The 21,154-nt window shown below is 36.5% G+C and overlaps 1 protein-coding gene across 2 annotated transcripts; it reads left to right on the plus strand.

The window, feature by feature from the left end:
- The first annotated feature begins 57 nt into the window (after positions 1 to 57).
- On the plus strand, positions 58 to 20,321 carry LOC129254156 (DNA replication licensing factor mcm4-A-like). 2 transcript variants are annotated; one of them, XM_064094940.1, is made up of 18 exons: positions 58 to 151; positions 2,225 to 2,452; positions 3,066 to 3,239; positions 3,762 to 3,846; positions 4,546 to 4,624; positions 5,242 to 5,445; positions 6,056 to 6,290; positions 6,722 to 6,964; positions 7,988 to 8,219; positions 9,346 to 9,440; positions 10,342 to 10,444; positions 11,084 to 11,260; positions 11,636 to 11,729; positions 12,975 to 13,129; positions 13,594 to 13,711; positions 14,804 to 15,045; positions 17,119 to 17,329; positions 17,967 to 20,321. In XM_064094940.1, the coding sequence occupies exons 2-18, from the start codon at positions 2,260 to 2,262 to the stop codon at positions 18,042 to 18,044; spliced, it is 2,718 nt and encodes a 905-aa protein (XP_063951010.1). In that variant the 5' UTR covers positions 58 to 151; positions 2,225 to 2,259; the 3' UTR covers positions 18,045 to 20,321. The 2 variants fall into 2 exon arrangements, with proteins under 2 accessions (XP_063951010.1, XP_063951009.1); XM_064094939.1 differs by having other exon boundaries at positions 73 to 151; positions 18,106 to 20,321.
- The last annotated feature ends 833 nt before the right edge of the window (positions 20,322 to 21,154 follow it).

Genomic DNA, 21,154 nt, shown 5'->3' on the forward strand with positions numbered 1-21,154 from the left:
TCACATAAAACTTGAAATTCTGATTTTAATTAATACGATTAAAGAATATACTTTAATATACTTTCGCGGGATGTTTTAACACGTGATAAATGTTGTCAGCTGCAAACCAAACGAATCAGAACCAAACGAATCAGACAGCACCCATCACCTTGTAAGTATTATTTATTTCGTGTTACTCTATTTTGTCACAAAGTGTAGAAAAGAGTGTGAGTAAATGAAGGTATAGCATCTCGAGGTTATGAGCTTGGTTGATTTATATTTGGGAAGGCCAAAGGGAAGATTTCTTTGTGTCTAATCTAAGTTGCGACGAACTTCGATCGAACAAGGGCCTCACGATGTCATTTAAAATTTAAAGGGACATGAATAATCACGCGCGCACCGGTGCATACATACAGTGCGTTTCAGAAAAAAAGATAATCCAAATGAAATAACGTTTAGAGGGCTGATATTCAGATATTTAATTTTGTGTAATTATTCTACATGAATATAAATAAGAAACTCATTATTCATTTCATGTCATTATTTATTCTACATTGATATAGGCCTAGGCCTAAATAAGAAACTCAAGACATCAGCTTTCCATTGCCATGATTGGGCATTCGGCAAGAGTTCCATATCATATGCACCCCCACTAACAAGTTAAATTTGAAAATAAAAACATGGAGAAGGTTCAGAATATTAGTAGGCCTACTATTAAAATAAATGTTAGCCCTATAAATATAATATGATGGGGGAGTATGATAGGCTCTACCAAAATATGGCTTTATTCTGTCAAATTTCGAGCAGGATCTAGTACTAGTAGTGCGTGTAATAATCCATATAACTTTAACGTTAACAGTTAGACATAGCCTACCTCAGGCGATGTTCGTGCAGGCTCCACTCCACTTACTTCACTACCGCTACACTACGCTCCACCTACCCGATCATCGGGACAGTGAACTAGATCGGATATTCCGAGTCATAAAAGGTGGGATGGCAATCATGGTTATCGTAAAAATTAAAGAAAAAAAATATAAAGAGGGATATGAATGACTTAATATCTTACTTTACACCCGTATTTCACTCTGTGTCCATCCTCCGGTTATCCTCAAAATTTGTGATTTTGGGCCAGTATCTTTTTCCTCACACGTATTATTCACGGCCGATTTCAAAACATCGCATGCGATCGCGATCGATCAGCGACCGATCTCATGCAATGTTTTGAAATCGGCCGTGAATAATACGTGTGAGGAAAAAGATACTGGCCCAAAATCACCAATCACCAATCACCTAGTTTATATCTATTTACTTTAGTCAGTAAAGGGTCTGTGAGTCTAACTGTTAGACTAGTAGTCGAACTATTGGCTGATAATCTTTAAAATACCCCTTCCAGTATCAGCGCTTATTCACCCACACCTCGGCTTCAACATGTCCTCTCCTTTGTCTTTGACAGTTGAAAACAAATTAGCTGGAAGTAGGGGCCGATAGCACGAAAGGGTCAAGGACCGTCTTTTGTGTCGCCAATTTTTTATGATGCGCTATGTGAAAAGCATTTCAAATGAATTATCTGCAAACATATTTTATTCGTCCGTTAAAATAAACAAAATATTTGTTTATAAAATGTGATATCTCATGAAATTGTATAAAATTTTATTTAAAAGCAAGCTAACAAATTATATTTGTTTATAAATTTCAGAAACGCCCTGCTTATACTAGCGCATCATAAAAGATGGGCGACGCGAAAGACGGTCATCTGAAAGACCCTTTCGTGCAATCGGCCCCAGGTCTTAGGAGGCTCCGGGAGATTAATGTCATATCACTGACTTGCTTAATCTCCACGGGGCCAGGGACAAAGGATGCCATTGCTCTACATGCACCGAGTATTTTGGCAACAATAATGTTGCTCCAAAATACTTGTTTTTAGTGTTTTGAGCCCAAACTTATGTACATGGGCTACAATACAAATTGGACCCTTATGGCACTAAAGGGTCATATTTTTAAACAATATTAAGCATAATAAAATGGAAAATATTAAAAGCAGCTCTGGAGCGTTTACTCACAGTCTGATATTGTAGCCTAGCTACAAGACGCATATTAGGGGCGACAATATCATGAGCAATGCTAACTTAGATTTTAAAAAAAAATACGACAAATATGAATTTTAAGATTGATGATATTTATCGGCCGATTTAATAGTATTTTTATTCTGTTCTTGCATTTCTTTTTCATTTCATTCTAATAATAGGTTTACAAGAATTTATATCTGGTGGTTTGTGAAAGATGTCCTCTCCAAGTAGCAGAGTAAGTACTCCTAGCACCAGGAGCAAACGAGGCCGTGGTGATGAAAGTGCAAATGGTACCCCCAGCAAGCGAGGACGTAGTAGTCAAGGCGATAGCCCTGAACATCCAGTTACACCCAGACGCTCGGGGCGATCCACAGCGCATGGAACTCCATCCAGTAAAGCTGGCACTCGTAAGTTGATTTCATTGTCACACTTTCTTTGACGATAACCTGGTTCTAGGTGACAATGATGTAGTGCTCTTGATGATCTCCTTTCCTCCAGAAGTAAGCAGTGAAAGGGACAATGACGAGGACTTTAACTTGTGGAATCTTTTGCACTATTTTTATTATTGTAACTTATAATTTGTATGTTACACATTTTTAGGTTTTGGCCCCTCCCACAAGCTATGACTTTAAATGGTTGCCTTACCACTTTGTTTGATGATTGATACATATGTTATATTTATGGTTGAATAAACTGGAAAAGTCTTTGCCTTTGACTTCTTTCAGTTTTAACTCTGAGGACTGCCCTTGAAAAAAAACATTTCATTGAAACATTGAAAAGTAAAGTTTTAAACATTGCAAGATGTACAGATAGCTGTCACATAGTTCTAACAGTAATTGATAAAGACAATTCACTAACGATCATGAGAAGACACAACCATGCACCCCACAAAAAAAATGGTTAATTAAATCTCAGGGTGCGGCACTTACCAATGAATAAGTCATTGAGAACAGAAATAAAAAGTGATTAAAGAAGGGAAACAAAAGAAGTAGTAAAAGTTATTGTTTGATATATTTGCAGCTCGTCGAAGCACACGCGGAAGTACCGCAACGTCACCCAAGGCCCCGTCAGATAGACCTCTAGACTCCTCACCAGGGGGTGACTTACCTCCTATGCCCTCCTCCCCTGCCTCAGGGGAGCCAGGACACGTTCATGATACTTCCCTCTTCTCCAGCCCTGGGGGCGCTAGACCAGGTCAGTATGCACTAGGGTAAAGTGTGACTTACAAATGTACATGCAAAGTCTCTTTTAAGAATTAAGTTCGACTTAGATATGACTTTGAAAATGCTTTACAAATGCCTCTAAATTTCTTGCTTTTTTGGTCAAAAACATGTTCCAGCGACGTACTTCTTCTCAGTGATCATTAAGAATGCAGACAGAAAAATTTGCCCTTGATGAATAGAATCAAACTATCATCTGTGAAATAAACCCCTCGTGGAGTCATGACGGAAATGTCTCTAAATTGAACACAACTATATTGTTTAAATTGCACACTGTTGGATGAAAGTGATATTTTACGATACATTTTAGAACTGAAGAAGATTCTTATACCTTGTCTTTACTAACACCCATTTTTCTTTAAAGAACTATTTGGATGCACTAGTGTCCTACCTTTGTGTTTTTCTTCTGCTTTGTATGTTAATATATATGTGGTGTTATGTAACATTGCTTTTGATCTAATCATATCTGTACTGGTATTTTCTTTTATCTGTTTAGGTATAAGTGAGCTTGATATGAGTTCCCCTCTGAACTATGGCACTCCTAGTTCATCACGCCTTGGAAGCACACCAGGACGCAGTGTGTATCCTTTATTCACATACTCTACAAGTCAATAATATTTATAATATTTTGTGGGTGGATAGATTTAATATTGCTTGCTTTAAAACAATATGTTACCCTAAATTGTGAAATTGTTTTCAATATCCGAAAGTTATACTTGTGACTTTTGTTGTGCAACATTTTCAAGTACACAGAAGATTCTTGAAGCTTTCAGATCACTGGTCAGCTTTGGATGTTGGCATTTTATGCCATTTCGGTTGTCATTTCATGCCACATTAGTTCTCATGTTATGCTACAGTGGTTGGTTGTCCACATCTTATGCTAGTGCCATGTCATATCAATTCTAAGTGCTTTTACTGCATAATTTGATGTTTCTTTTGATGTTAACTTCTTCCAATATATCTTATTTCATCAATTTCATATTGCTGATGGTTTCTTGCACTCTGTAAGAGTTCATAGAGACATCATCTACACATGTAGAAGTTTAATTTGATCCTTTGGAAATCATGAGTGACATAATAATCTTGCAGATATAGATATATTTTTTTATTCAAGGCAGATGTTTGGACACTAGTACAATGGAGAGGAATCTGCAATTGAGCTATTGCATGAATACAAAAATTGAATGAATAATTCAAAAAATCAGTTTCAGATCAATGTTGTTTTGCTACCAAAACTTTTCAACTTTGCATTGTAAGTTCCTTGACAATTTTTTGTGCAGTGGTACTCCCATCCGTCCAAGGAGCGACATCCGTAGTGACAGGAAGATTAGGCAAGTTAACTTGGGCTCGGATCAATCGGTAAGTGCAGGGTTTCAGCACTCTTAAGACGGTAAAATCAGCATACAATATCAGGAGGTAATATGGTAGCAACCTAAATGGGTAATGGCAACATCTGCTGACCTTTAGATAATCTTTATTACACCTGCACAGATGGGAATTTAGAATATTTGTATCATTTGTGTCTCGGCCTATCACAGGCTTCCAGAAAATAACAATGAAATTATTTGATGCAAATTGTCAGTTTAAGCTGTATCCTTGTATCATAAGTTCAACTTTCGAGCTTAGTGTGGTATTTTCTTAGGTTCAGAATGTACAGTTGACAGTCTTTTTACAATGTGGAAGCCTTTCCAATTTCGTTTCTAGCACTCAAAATTTAGAAATTGCGATGCGAACATACTTGTAAATTAGTTACTATGAAGACAGGCTTTGATCTGTTCTGCATTGTGAACATAAATGAGTTACTATGCAGACATGATTTGATTTAATACTGCAGTGCGAACATGATAAAAAAACAGATACTTTCCATTATCATATATTGGTTAATGCTGAAAAAATAATGAAAAATATTTCTTTCTGAAAAAAAAATGGTTGCAAAGGTCATTTTGTCATTTTTTTTCTTTCTCCATTTCCTGTAGGGTGAGCCAGCTACCGAGCCAACTGGAGCAGTGACCAGTGACCAACCCGCCGGTCAGCAGATGGTCATCTGGGGAACCAATGTGGTTGTCACGGAAACCAAAGATAAATTTCAGCGATTTGTTGAGCGTTTCATCGATCATGATGCTGACCCTTCTGAAGGCATCAATCCTCATGAACCAATCTATTTGCAGAAATTAGAAGAGGTAGGTTAATTCATACTTCCGAGGTTGATTTTAGGTCGAGGGATTTCATTGCATAAAGTGACATTGCTAGAAAGAAACATAGGGACAGAGAAAATGATGATGAGATCTTTTATTTCCAATAGTTGTTGATTAACAGAAATTAATCTTGGTATTTGTTGAGCTTGATTTTAAAGACTTTCCCATGCCTGAAAAGACAAACATTTATATGTAGATGAGGGGCTTGAAACTTGCTCAATTTAACGTTAAAGTCAGTTAAGCATTAGTTTTCATGGAAAGTGGACTATTTTTTTGCTGACCTCAGACTTTGTGAGAAGCATTGGAAAATATCTGTAACTGAGCCATCTTTGGGGGAAAGCAAACTCGATGTACCAGCTAGAAATTCTTTGGCCAAACCTGCTTACCCTCGGGCAACTGTCAGGCTAGGGAAAGTGAGATAATGACTTTACCATAAGGCATTTTCCAGTGGCATTTCATAACCTCTCCTAGTCATAAATCCTGGATCTACCATTGTTTAACCAATTGGAATTTATTTGTGAATGGTGTCAAATTCTCCATGAAAACAGACGACAATCCCTCTTTAACCGGAGTATTTCATTTTCTATTCCATCAGATCCAAACCCTTGAGTTGCCATTTTTGAATGTGAACTGTAAGCACATGAAGGACTTTGATGTGGACCTCTACAACCAGCTGGTCACCTACCCACAGGAAGTGATTCAGATCTTTGACATGGCCGCCAACGAGATGTTCTTTGAGCGTTATCCGGACACAAACCTTGAGCATCAGGTCCAGGTCCGGACCTTCAATGCAGAGAAGACCAAGAACATGAGGTCCCTGAACCCTGAAGGTGGGTCCAATCAGGTCTACCATCCTATAGATCACTCTTTTCTTCCATGTCACATGGTTGTTTTATAGTAGAGTCTAATAAGCTTCCCCTCAGTGTTAGCTAAAAACAACTTGAACTGGTCAAGAAAATTGACAGGAAATGGGTATTGCTAACATTGTATCGGATTTCTTGTTTTGAAATGGGATCAATTTTATTTTAAATCATATATCAAAACTTGTTTATTGAGAGAAGCAATCAAGTTTTGATACAAATTCTAAGGATTTTGAATTAAAATAACCATTTATGATTTTTTAAAGTTGATTCGTAAAAAAACTTATTATTGCATTATTCCATCCTTTGATTCGTTTTTTGATATGTCTGTAGTGAATGTCAGAATCTGTGCTTGCTGTATTGCGCCATTATAATCATTGTTTACACTTTTCCTTGTACAGATATCGACCAGCTGATCACCATCACTGGAATGGTCATCCGTACCTCCCAGCTCATTCCCGAGATGCGCGAAGCGTTTTTCCGTTGCCACGTCTGCTCCTACACCCAGAGTGTGGAGATTGACCGCGGTCGTATCGGCGAGCCGGCCGTCTGCCGAGGCTGCCAGACCAAGTACAGCATGGCGCTCATCCACAATAGATCGCAGTTCTCGGACAAGCAGATGGTTAAACTCCAGGAATCACCAGGTATTTAGAGGGGGAGCGAACTGACTGACACAATTGTGTGGTCTCTCATTGACTGTGTGCTTTAAAAAGCTTGTCTTAATATACACCTATTTGGATAAATATTGATGATATTTTTACTACTTAAAATGAAATGTGATTCCGATTCTGATCTTGATCTCATCCTGGTTCCGAAGTTAAAAAGTTTGAATCTAATCCTTATGTAAAGTGGGGAGTAAAAGTAATCTAGTACAGTCTATTAGCAATGTTTAGTTGATGTTTCACCCACGTCTCTAATCAAAGAGTAGCTAAAAAAGCAAGATGGACACATAACACCTCGGGAATGTTTCATGAAAAGGTCTGTCAGTGATTTTGTTAGACTCACACGCTCTCAGCCAATCAGATCAAGAATTTGTAGTATCTTGTGACATCTATCTGTAAAAATCGCAGACAAAACTTTTCATGAAATGGTCTCCAGGGCTCCGTCTTACAAAGAGTTACAATTGATCCAGTCAATCGTAGCTCTATGGAAATCCATCACTGTCATAATTTTTTCTACAGGAAGTTTGCGAAATGTCCTTTGTAAACAAAGGACATCACACCAAATCGTCAAGAAATCAATGAACTTATAGATATACATTCATATCTAGAATTTTTTAAAAATAAACATGCATTTTATTTGTTGACTTTGCTGGCTTTCCATAGTTGCGATTGATTGGATCAATCACAACTCTTTGTATGATGGGGCCCAGGGCTCCGTAACACAAAGGTTTGCAATCAATCGCTAAATACCAGTGACCAATCAAGATCAACGTTGCAAGCGCACTTTGTTTAAAATACTGACTGGGAACCAATGAACGCGGTACTTTCATATTTGCGATTCATCGCAAACCTTTGTGTTTCGGAGCCCTGATCTTAGACTGAAACACAAGATACCTATAAACCTAACACTTTGTTTCCATTCCTGATTTTCAGCCTGAATAAATGGCATTTATGATACCAAACCAAATAACTTGCTGTACCATTTTGCTTTGTGATTACTTCCAGATGACATGCCTGCCGGTCAGACCCCACACACCGTCGTCCTCTATGCCCACAACGATCTTGTAGACTTTGTATCGCCCGGTGACAGGGTGTCGGTGACCGGTATCTACCGTGCTACCCCTCTCCGCGTGAACCCCAATCAACGCAATGTCAAGGCTGTGTACAAGACCTACATTGATGTCATCCAGTTCTGCAAGGATGATGCGGAGAGGCTACATGAGAATGTAGATGATGGGTAAGTTTTGTGTTGGGTGGTATACAAATCCATGAACGTTAAAGGAGAATGAAACCCTTGAAATCAACTGAATCCATATCAAAGAGAAAAATCAAAGAAACGTATTGTTGAAAGTTTGAGGAAGATTGAATAAATAATAAGAAAGTTATGAGCATTTGAATATTGAGATCACTAATGCCATCTTGATCCTCATTGGCAATGCGACCAAGATCTGTGATGTCACACACGTACAACTCCCTCATTACTTTAGTCCTTATTTCACTTGTATTCTCACTTTTATAGAGTCTATCACAAGGTGAGGTGTTCTCTTTATGAGAGGACAAGTACAGAGGTTTCACAACATTATATCATTGATGAATCGTTTGTCATATATGATTAGAATGGGCAAAAAGAGATGTTTTGGGGTATATTTTCAGTGTCCAAAAGGGGAGAGTTGTTCATCTGTGACATCATAGATCTTGGTCGCATTGCCAATGGGAGGATCTCCATAGCATTAGTGATCTCGACATTCAAATGCTCATAACTCTTCTATTGCTAGTCCTATTTTACTCAAACTTTTGTTGATCTTATTCTTTGATTTTTCTGCTTTCACAAAAGCTAACTTGCTCCAAGAGTTTCATTCTCCTTTAAGCAGAACGGTGACTTGCCTGTGAATGGAATGTCATGGACAGTATGGGAGACACATGAACATGTTGAAGATCAGATGAGTATCACCATTAAAGGAGATTTGATACTCTTGAAAGCAGTTCATTGTATGTGTAATAGCAAAAAATAATCAAAGAACAGATGAAATAAAAAGTTTAAGAAAAATTGTATAAATAATAAGAAAACAATGAACATTGGAATGTTCAGTTAATTTATTCTATGGGCATGCTCCCATTCATTTGTAATGCGAACAAGATGTTAGGTGTGACCTAAATTGTCTTTTTTATCAAATCAGTAGATCTGGGCCCCGTTGCATAAAAGTTACCATTATGGTAACTTTACCATGCATGGCGATTGTATGCATTGTAGGCATTGGTTCCAGCCTCTAAAATGGCAGTGTGATGGTGTCATTTCATTGGGTTTAAAAGTTAAAAAAGTTGTTGTAAGTGTTTGAAATTGTTTCTTTTGATTTGTTTTCCAGTGATGGTAAACAAACTTTCACAGAGGAGCGAAAGGAAGAGCTCATCAATCTCTCCAAGACATCAGATATCTACAACAGACTTGCTCGAGCACTAGGTAAAAGATGTGTTTTTTATTCATATTCCAACATTTATCAACTTTTGACAGTTTGACTATGCATCTAAAATTGAGTGAGAATATTTTAACATGATTCCCATCATCAGAAATCTACCAAATCATCATACATTCCCATACATTAAGTGTCAACATCTCAACAAGATGCCCATCATTATAAGTCTACCAAACCATCTACATGAAGTGTTGGCATTTCAACATTAAACCCATCATAAAAAATCTACCAGCATTGCAACTTGATGCCCATCATTGGAAATCTGGAGCCTGTCACAGAAGGAGTTGCTTTAAAAAAAAGTCCCCACTGCACGATTTAGATTGGTTGAGATTGTAATTGCAACTCATTCTTCAACAGGATCCTTGCAGTGTCCAACAGGATCTCTTGGTCTTCTGAGATGAATTCCCAGTTGCGTTTTGTGTATAATGCATTGCCGCCGAATTGGTTTTCCATGAGTGCATGTCAAAAAGCTTAAGTTTGTCAGTTTTTGTCTCACCTGCATAGTAGAGCGTGACTAAAGGCACCGCTTTGGCCGTGTTCGGGGTATTTGTTGAATTGGCATCATATCTTAGAAAGTTTATGGATCTACACATGTAGTTCATGAAACATAGACATAAGGGTAATCAAGTATGAATGATTGTTTAGCACATGCCTTAGGTCATATGATCATGGTCAAAGATCATTTTGGGTCAATGGATATAGTATTTTATTATCATATGAGTGTTTTTTTTTGTGAATAATTATTCAATAGCTGTTTTCAAAGTCAGCACTGCTGCTATATTGAATCGCGTAATGCAGGCGAGACTGCCAGAGGCGTTCCACTTGTTAAGGCTATTTTACGATTTTGCGGTACCAAACACTTATTTATTATTATTTTCTATCCGGTAGCACCAAGTATTTATGAGAATGAAGACATCAAGAAAGGAATCCTCTGTCAATTGTTTGGATCAGCCAAGAAAGATTTCTCTGAGGCAGGAAGAGGCAATTTCAGGTGAGTGTTTTAACCATTTGACTGCAAGGCATGTTTTATGAATATGAAGTACATGCTGTGCTACATGGTGTGATGGACATGCTACTAGTACAGCATGCTTTTCTTATCATTTGAAGCATCAATTTGCATTTTTTATACCCCTTCTATGCTAATAGCACCTAAACACATAAAAAAATATAAAAACTATGTACAACTGATGGCACTATTGGGTATCCCTGTGATATATTGGGACTCAAATCAATCGTTTCATTTCAAAATGGTGGTTTACAGTGGAAAGTGAATAGGGTGATTTTGATGAAACATTTTGGTCTAATGCCCAAGTGGTCTTTCCACATTGCCTTTAAATTATACTATATGTTATGGTATTAGACCAAGTGGATATAAAATAAAAGGGGTATGGTTTTTTGTATAGCTTATTTGGAAATTAGACCAATGGTAAAAAGTCTAAATGGCAATAAGACCAAATGATTCATACACAAACTAGTTGTAGATAAACTAGGATTAGACCATGTGGGATGAGACTGAATGGAAAAAGGATGAAGCGGTTGTAGACCAAGAGGCCAATAACCTGAAATTCTACCCTAAGGAAACTGCCTGAATGCACCCACAAACCAACCACTAATTTTCTTCTGACTCTAGGTCCGATATCAACATTCTCCTATGTGGAGATCCTGGTACCAGTAAGTCACAGCTGCTTCAGTATGTACATCGTTTGGTCCCTAGAGGGCAGTATACATCAGGCAAGGGGTCGAGCGCTGTCGGTCTGACTGCCTACGTCACAAAGGATCCGGAGACGAGGCAACTGGTTTTACAAACGTGAGCATGCAATCTTTTTTCTTTGGTATTAAAAATATCTGATGCTTTTACTTGGCCCATTCAACTTACTAAGGTTGATGCCGTTTATTTTCCTGTGTAAATAATTTTACTTTGAACAAGTCATTTACAGAAAACATTTAAAAAAAAAATGTAATTTAGTTCCAAAAAATTGGATAATTATGATTTAAATCAGTTCTTGTGTAAAACACAGAATTCTTTCAAACTACCTGCATGTATCTCTAATCATAGTTTTTTCCCCTTCCTGTATTTGATTAATAAAATTACAATCTTTAAATGATGGTCAATAATTGAGAAATTATATGGGAAATTGGAGCCTTCAACTTTTATGATTGGTTTTGATTGTTTTGATTGCAGTGGAGCCCTAGTACTCAGTGATAATGGAATCTGTTGCATCGATGAATTTGACAAGATGAACGACAGTACAAGATCTGTTTTACATGAAGTTATGGTAAGCTTAAAGTGGACCCCTTCATCTGAAGGTTCATACTGAGAACCTTCATTTACTCTGGCTTCTTTTAGATTGTCTTTGGGAACCTAATTGGATCTGATACCCCCACGTCTTTACTGATTACTGTGTTTGAGTTATGCAATGCAATGGCCCATATTCTGAACCTGGGTTTAATTTGAACTGGTCTAAAATGGTTGTGTGACTATGGAAAGCCAATTACATAGCTGCCAAGTAATACTGATTTTCTGTATTTAGTACTGGAAAATGAGAAGAATACTGAAGGTTTCATGCAAAATACTGATTTCTAAATTTTTTAGTTTTATATACCGGTAGCTTCCTATTGTATTTCTTTGAAAATACTGACTTCCTCACCAAAATACTGATTTTCAGCTTTTAAAATGTTCTTGTTCAGGTTGATAGCTCTGCAATTGTTACACAAATCTCCAACAGTACATGTTCAATTTATCAGCCATCTGTCACTGAGATCATATTCATAACTGTCTAGGAATGATAACTGAATAAGTCTTTGCGATTATTGCATGATGAAAGAGCAGAGTGAACATTAGGAACATCCAAAGTTTTTTTGGCCTTTTTGGCCTTTTATAACAGAGTTAGACCATGGGCTAAGTTAAACCGGACCACAGAATACTGGCCATTGTCTTTAAATATGATTATCGCTGCTGATAGAATAGGGCAGGATGGCATTTATTTTAAGTGAGGTACTAATGACCTGTTCCAAGTCCAATTCTAAATCGCTTGATTTAAAAATCCAATCTTAACATTGAAATTCTTTTTATAAACAAGCATCTGAATGTAGAGTTGATTATGTGTTGAAATTTAATCGGGATTAAATGAAATTCATCTGCACGAAAACCAGGAGAATCTCGTATCATATCCAGAGAGTAGGTCGCTTGTGATGCCTAAAGTTAAGTATTTACAAGCAGCTTTATGAAATTGCTCTCTTCTGACTATTGGAATACAGTTAATATTACATTAAGAAGTGACTTGTCACGGAGGAAATGAGAAATCAAAATTAAATAAAACAATTAATATTACTGATTACGATTATTTTTCTTAGACTGCCAATCAAATTATTGTGGGGGGGGTGGATGTAACAGATATTCCTTGTCATGCCTTATTTTGGCTTGATTTTGCCTTCTTTACATTGTTTTAATTTAAAGGGAGCAAGAAAAAAAGTTTCACCATTTCACTCACCAGTGCATTCTTATCTTCTGTAACTTTCAGGAGCAACAGACACTCTCAATCGCCAAGGCTGGGATCATCTGTTCTCTGAATGCCCGTACATCCATCTTGGCCGCTGCTAACCCTGTGGACTCGCAGTGGAACCCTAAGAAGACTATTATTGATAACATTCAGCTCCCTCATACCCTCCTCTCAAGGTGAGAATGACTGTCAAAACACGATTATTCCTTCAACCCTGGGCCCCGTCTTACAAAGAGCTGCGATTGATCCAATCAACCTCAACTAAATGGAAATCCATCAATGTCGTAATTTTTTCCTAAGTAAATTTGCACAATGTCCTTTGTAAACAGAGAGAAACACTGAATTTGCAAGAAAACGATGGGTGTACGAACATACCTAATTTTCAGAAAATATTTTGAACAAACGTGCATTTTATATGTTGACGTTGCTGGCTTTCCATAGTTTTCAATTGATCAGATCAATCGCAACTCTTTGTAAGACGGTGGGCCCTGGTCAGTCATATCACTAAATAAGTAATGTTGAATAAGAGGAAAGTGCAATGGATGGCAAAAGTTTTTGAACACAGACCAATTCTGAAATGATGAAAATGGATGGATGTAACATATGAAACAAACCTTTTTTTTTTACCTTTGACCTTCAGGTTTGACCTAATCTTCTTGATGCTAGATCCTCAGAATGAGATCTTCGATCGTCGCCTTGCCAACCATCTTGTTTCCCTTTATCATCAAGGAGGCCAAGAAACAGAGGAGGAATTCATGGTGAGGAAAAAACTTTTGACCATTTAAAAATTTTCAAAGGATAAGAAACGTATAAATGAGCAATACCATAAAATGATCAGCACCATTGTACGTTAGACCTTCATTTTTCTCCAATCTTACTACACCTCTTAAAATTTTTAAGGCATGATAAATTTTAGAGCATTCCAACATTTCATTTGAGCTTTAAAAAAAAGATAAATTGTTTTTGGAAGGTTCATCATATAGGGGGCTGGGCATATTTATTTTATGGAATTGCTCAGAAGTCGTTTCTTTATTAGTTTGTATTGATGTTTTGATAATATTTGAGTGAATAAATTTGCAATTGCCAGTTAGCAAATGTATGGAAATGTGTCAAAAATTATTTGAAATACCAAGATCTAATTAATGGAGACTGAGCTTTGAAATAAAGTAACAAGTTTAACCTTGTTTAAAAATAATTTTACAGATATTGATCTTAGTGCAATTGTGAAATTAGATCCTAATTCAAGAAAGCTTATTTTCTCCCAAGATCAGTTAATCTGTTATACAGTAGCAACTTTTGCAAGATTAAACTTCTGATTTTCTTCAATAATAATGACAACAACAACTATACATAAAACACTATTACAAATGCTGAGGTACAGAGGATAGAGTAGGTACAGAAATAAGGAATATTTATATTTTAAGATCAACACATACATCTCAAGATTCTAATTTTGCATGCTTTATACATTGAGGGATAGTGATTAATAGAAATTTAAGATTGGTTTCCCCCCCCCCCGTATATGTTCTTGCCATCTTGTATATTACACAGGAAATATTTCATGCAATCTATATTAGCAAAATATAATAGGCAATCTGGAGTATTTTCTAATTGCAAAATATGGTAAATGTAAAGGAATCAATTGAAATTGAACATTTGTAAATTAACAAGAAATCTGACTTATGTATTGCAAGGAGATATTGTTCGTTAATGGAGAAATACATGATTGTCTAGATTTCCCATACTATAATTATTGATGTACGTGATATTAGGACTGGATGTCAGTATTCAGAGGGCCTATTTGTCTATTCATTTCATCATTCTTTGTGGTTACATTCTAATCTGTACAGGACATGAGCCTGCTGAGGGACTACATTTCTTACGCGCGGACCTACGTCCAACCCAACCTCGGTGATGAGGCTAGTCAGCTCCTCATCCAAGCCTACGTAGAAATGAGGAAGATCGGCAGTGCCAAGGGAATGGTGTCCGCGTATCCTAGGCAACTGGAATCGCTGATAAGGCTGTCCGAGGCACACGCTCGCATGAGGTTCTCTAAGGAGGTGGAGAGAGAGGATGTTCACGAGGCTAAGAGGTAAGAAAAGGGGGTTAATTTCTCATTGGTCTAAACCCACTTTGTCTATTTTCCATTCCGTCTATTCCCATCCCATAATTTTTTATCTGCTGGAAAACTAAGGAAGTGTGCATTTCACTTATGAATTCCATAGTAATCGTTATTTGTTGGTGTGGATTTGCCTTCTTTATCAAGCCTGTTTTTTGTCTCACCTGCATAGCAGAGTGAGACTATAGGCGCCGCTTTTCCGACGGCGACGGCGGCGGCGGCGACGGCGACGGCGGCGTCAACACCAAATCTTAACCTGAGGTTAAGTTTTTGAAATGACAGCATAACTTAGAAAGTATATGGACCTAGTTCATGAAACTTGGCCATAAGGTTAATCAAGTATTACTGAACATCCTGCCTGAGTTTCATGTCACATGACCAAGGTCAAAGGTCATTTAGGGTCAATGAACTTAGACCATGTTGGGGGAATCAACATCAAAATCTTAACCTAAGGTTAAGTTTTTGAAATGTCATCATAACTTAGAAAATATATGGATCTAGTTCATGAAACTTATACATAAGGTTAATCAAGTATCACTGAACATCCTGCATGAGTTTCACGTCACATGACCAAGGTCAAAGGTCATTTAGGGTCAATGAACTTTGGCCGAATTGGGGGTATCTGTTGAATTACCATCATAACTTTGAAAGTTTATGGATCTGATTCATGAAACTTGGACATAATAGTAATCAAGTATTACTGAACATCCTGTGCAAGTTTCAGGTCACATGATCAAGGTCAAAGGTCATTTAGGGTCAATGAACTTTGGCCAAATCGGGGTATTTGTTGAATTACAGCCATAAATTTGAAAGTGTGTTGGTCTAGTTCATAAAACTTGGACATAATAGTAATCAAGTATCACTGAACATCCTGTGCGAGTTTCAGGTCACATGATCAAGGTCAAAGGTCATGTAAGGTCAAAGAACTTTGGCCACGTTGGGGGTATTTGTTGAATTGCCATCATATCTCTATAAGTGTATTGGTCTAGTTCAAAACGTGGAAATAAGAGTAACCAAGTATCACTGAACATCTTGTGCGAGTTATAGTAGTTTTCAAAATCAGCACTGCTGCTATATTGAATCGCGTGATGCAGGTGAGACGGCCAGAGGCATTCCACTTGTTTATAATAATAATACCGGGCATTTATATAGCGCCATCTATCTAGAAATATTCTATTCCGAGGCGCGTTGTTATTATTATTACCCCGGCTTTAGCTCGAGCTGCCTCTCAGCGCTCATGCATTCACGGAATTAATCCTGCCGGGTACCCATTCACCTCACCTGGGTCGAGTGCAGCACAATGTGGATAAATTTCTTGCTGAAGGAAATTACGCCATGGCTGGGATTCGAACCCACGACCTTCTGTTTCAAAGTCAGAAGACTTATCCACTAGGCCACAACGCTTCATGTGTTCTAATGATTTTTTTTTATGGCAAATGAAGATGAATGATGTGGATTTTCTGTCTTCATCAAGCCTGTTTTTTGTGTGTTTTAATTTTTTAATCGCAAATTGAGATGAATTCAACGATGTTTTTACAGGGTTGACATTTTTAGATCATATGACACTTTATACATAAAAATAACACTTTAAAGATCATGTCTGAATTTTAAAAAATTTAATAAAATAATACATCAGCGGATTGAAAGAATGAATACGGGTTATTTTGTAAATTCAGTCGTCTTCAGTGGAATTATATATTGAGTATGCATGGCTGTTGGTTGTAATAATTAAAATATTACATGGCAATATTTTTTGTCTTCATGCATGTTTAGCTGAAGTTGAACAGAATCTTAGATATGTAACATCAAATGAAAGAAATCATCCAGTCATTGCATTAATGAACGCTTAAACTCCATAGTCCATATGTCAATTTCCATGTCCATATGCTCCATATTCATACTGCTTTTCTTTAAAATGTCAATCCATAAATTTCTAGCTGAATTGTATTATGTTTGAGTTGGAAATGAAATAAAGAATTGAATTGAAAAATATTCAATCTCAGTTGGTCACACAACCATCCCTTTCCTTATATTCCAACAATGTAGGCTCCACTACGAGGCCCTGAAGCAGGCTGCCTTTGACCCGAGAGACGGAACCATCAACGTTGACATCCTAGCCACCGGTGTTAGTAACACGGCCCGTAAGCAGCAGCAAGAATGTGCTAGCGCCCTCAAGAAGCACATCGAAGCAAAAGGCAAGGTCGTCATGCTCAAGTATCATCAGCTTTACGAAGAGTTCAGACAGTCATCAGATCTGGTAAGACGCTCAATAAATGTAAAGAGCTACTGATATTACTACTGTTACTACAACGGCGATGACAACTACTAATGCTACTACTACTACTACTACTACTACTACTACTGCTGCTACTGCTGCTATTACTACTACTTCTACTGCTACTACTTCTACTGCTTCTACTTCTACTACTACTACTACTACTGCTACTATTACTACTACTGCTACTATTACTACTATTATTACTACTACTACTACTACTACCACTACTACTACTATTACTACTACTACTATTACTACTACTACTACTATTTCTACTAATTTTGATTCTACTTTAACTACTTCTACTAAATCCTTCTACAACTTCTACTTCGACGACTCTAGTAACGGCAACAATATCTACTATATCTACTACCACTACCACTCCGATAACCATTACCATCACATGTACTGCTACTTAAACTAACAATGTTAAAGATGATGATAAAGATGATGGTGATGATGATGAGGATGATGATAACGACAATGATACCGATGATGGTGATGATGGTGATGGCGACGATAATGAGTATTCTGCAGATCAATTTTTCACAGAAATGGCACTGGTTATGCTGGTTCCAAAGATAAACACACAATTTGTAATATTTAAACACTTCAGTCAGTTAAATGTCACTCAAGTGAGTGTTTCCTAGAAGTCTGTCATGCATTGGTTCACTTTAATAAGTATGATTTATGATTTATATGTAAATTGCTGTATCTAATCTTATCTCTCAATTACCCCCTTATTTCCTGTGCAGCCAATTACAAGAGATATGTTTGATGGAGCACTGAGAGTTCTACAGGACCAGGACTTCTGTATCAAGACCAACAAAACCATCAGGATTATCTAAAACTAGAATTGGATGGACCAAGACTTCTGTATCAAGACCAACAAAACCATCGGAAATTCTGGATTATCTAAAACTAGAATTGGATGGACCAAGACTCCTGTATCAAGACCAACAAAACCATCGGGATTATCTAAAACTAGAATTGGATGGACCAAGACTTCTGTATCAAGACCAACAAAACCATTGGGATTATCTAAAACTAGAATTGGATGGACCAAGACTTTTGTGTTAAGACCATCATGATCTTCTAAAATCTAGACTTTGATGGATCCTTTATTGCTCAGGACCTGAACTCTGATGTAAAAAAAAAAATCTGGACACATTATTTCATCAAATCTTCGACAACAGCTCTGCATTGAGATAGGAAACAACCATAAAACACATCTTTTTAAAATTTCCTGTTAACAAAATGTAAAAAGAAAAATCATATACATTATGATATTGATATTATTTTCTGAATGGTGGTTATTCTTTTAGCCCATGTTTTCCTTGTCACCGTTTGCAAGATAAAGATACTTTGATTATTTTCTTAAGTATCTCCTCAATTTTATCTCGTTATGCGAGTATTAAAAAAAATATAATGTTAGATTGAAAATTCAATGCTTTTAAGACTAGATGGAAACCAGAAATATAATAATAAATATATAATTAATTGAAATATAATTAATTATATAATACAATGCTCAACTATATATTTTTTTCTATACATGTTATATTGTTAGGGTACGGTAATCAAAGGCTGTAATTACACTTTCTTTGAGAGAAATGTTTTTTTATGATCATGAACTCTCTACATGATATTATGTTTCAAGTTGTAATAAGAAGAATGTGTGAATTTCCTCTGTTTGAAATATGAATAAAATTGCTTTGTAAGAACATAATGGTTGCATTGGATCAGAGAATTTGCTTGTGTAAAGTCCTGAACATTCACTATAAAGATCCTCGTTACTTTTGCATGTAAAATTCCGCAAAACCTAATGAATTGCTCGAGTAAGAAGTGGAAAAACATCCTCATATTGTAACAGCTTCTACAATGTGAAACTGCATTCCAGTGTTTCTTGTTAATATTCTGTATACGGTATTAAGTGATTATTTCAGAGTGGTGTTTATATTTTTGTTTACTTAAGCCAGCCAGTCTTCATAGGGCATCAAGCCATCAACATAGCAGTATGTTTATTTATGGTAGTGAAAGCAACTAAGATATTATGCCTATCAAAAATGCAGAGTGAAAACAAAAATGGTAAAAAAAGACAATTTTATTATTAACACGTTGAAGGTATTCAACTTTATATCCAAAGTTTTGAATACCAATAGCTCTGTAATTGACTTTCAGGCTGAGGATGACGTTAGCTTACCTTCAAACGTGTTCTCTTTATGAAAATGTTAGTATTTCTTCTTTATTTTTTACATCGGGTTATTCTTATGTCATCCTTGTGGTAATATCAAAATCACAGAAAAAAGTTTAATAACCAGCATGTGTATTGTCGTCCCTATACAATTTTGAACCTCTTCTACGAATGTGTTGTATGTGAGGGTCCCCTCTTTATTTTCTCTTTCAGTTATTATGTTTGTTTCTAACAAATGGTTGGTAATCGAAAATGTTATGAATCCAAGGTACTTTAAGGTGACAATTTTACCATGTATTTGCTATTTCTAAACATGTGAAAAAAAATCACATTTTCAGTTTAAATTCAACAAGTCTTACAATTTTTTGTCGAAGAAAGTGCCTTTAAGGTAACCTGAAATTAATTGTATATATGTATAACAATTTTTTTTTTTGAAAAGAAAATATAGAAAAAGCTCATCTGTAATATAAATTTGTTTGTACATACTGTATGTATTAACGAGATGTCATTGTACTATCTAGCCCCACCCCGGTTTCATGGAAGATAACAGAGACAAAATATCTTTGTCCCATTTGCTATCAGCCAATCAAATGCTAGGATTTTCATTATTTCATGAAACCGGACCCTGATTGTAGGTAGATCAGCAAACGTGTATATGAGCCTCACCATTTGGGCTTTGATCGAATTATCAGTCAATTTGTATAGATTGGAAATACTTCATTCGTGCTGTGACATCATGTGAACATTTCACTCAATAAAATGGTATATAAACACTGATGGGAGTTTATTGATGTCTCCTGTTACAGTGGTCTTATCTCTTGCTGGGGAGGGGAGGGGTGGGATAGAAGAAAGGGATAGTATTAAACAAACGCAAGTTCTCCATTCTGTACTACTTTTACAACAGAAAGCTAGTGGCATGTTCCCCGAAAATTTACAATTGATTTCTTCTTCCAGGTCAAATAAAGAAAAAAAAAAACGATACTGCTGAGAGAATAAGGTTAGTTTTAGGGGAATCCAACCCAAATAAAAACTTGTTTTTATAAGAAAAAGAAAAATCAGACAAGTTGATAGGTAAAAGTTTGAACAATATTGGACAAACAACAAGAAAGTTATGAATTTTTAAAATTGTAAATATTGGTAATCACTAGACTCGTGGAGACTTCAAATTGGCCGCATATGTGATGTCATAGTGATGTAAGGCAAGGACTACTCTTCCATGTATTCCAATACATATTATGGCTAAAATGTCATTTTTCCCAAAAGTTTTATTTCAAATTATATTTTTCTTTCATGAGGACATTAAACAATATACTACCAGGGTTATATTTAGATTACTGCCCCAGGGGAATGGGTACTTAGGAGAAAACCACAAATCCCTGATAATAAAGTACATGGCCTATGGGAAAGTTGTCCTTGCTCATAATTTACTTACCCAGTTGCCAATTTGAAATCTGCATACTATTAGTGATCTCAATTTTAAAGCAGCTATATAACTTTCTTATTGCTTGTCCGATTTCTTTCAAACTTTCACCATTCTTTTTAATATATTTTTCTCCTTCCCAACACAACATTTTATGGCCAAGGCTGGATTCCCCTTTAAACTTTCATGC

This window comes from Lytechinus pictus, chromosome 2 (assembly GCF_037042905.1).
Source record: "Lytechinus pictus isolate F3 Inbred chromosome 2, Lp3.0, whole genome shotgun sequence".
NCBI classification, from domain to species: Eukaryota; Metazoa; Echinodermata; class Echinoidea; order Temnopleuroida; family Toxopneustidae; genus Lytechinus; species Lytechinus pictus.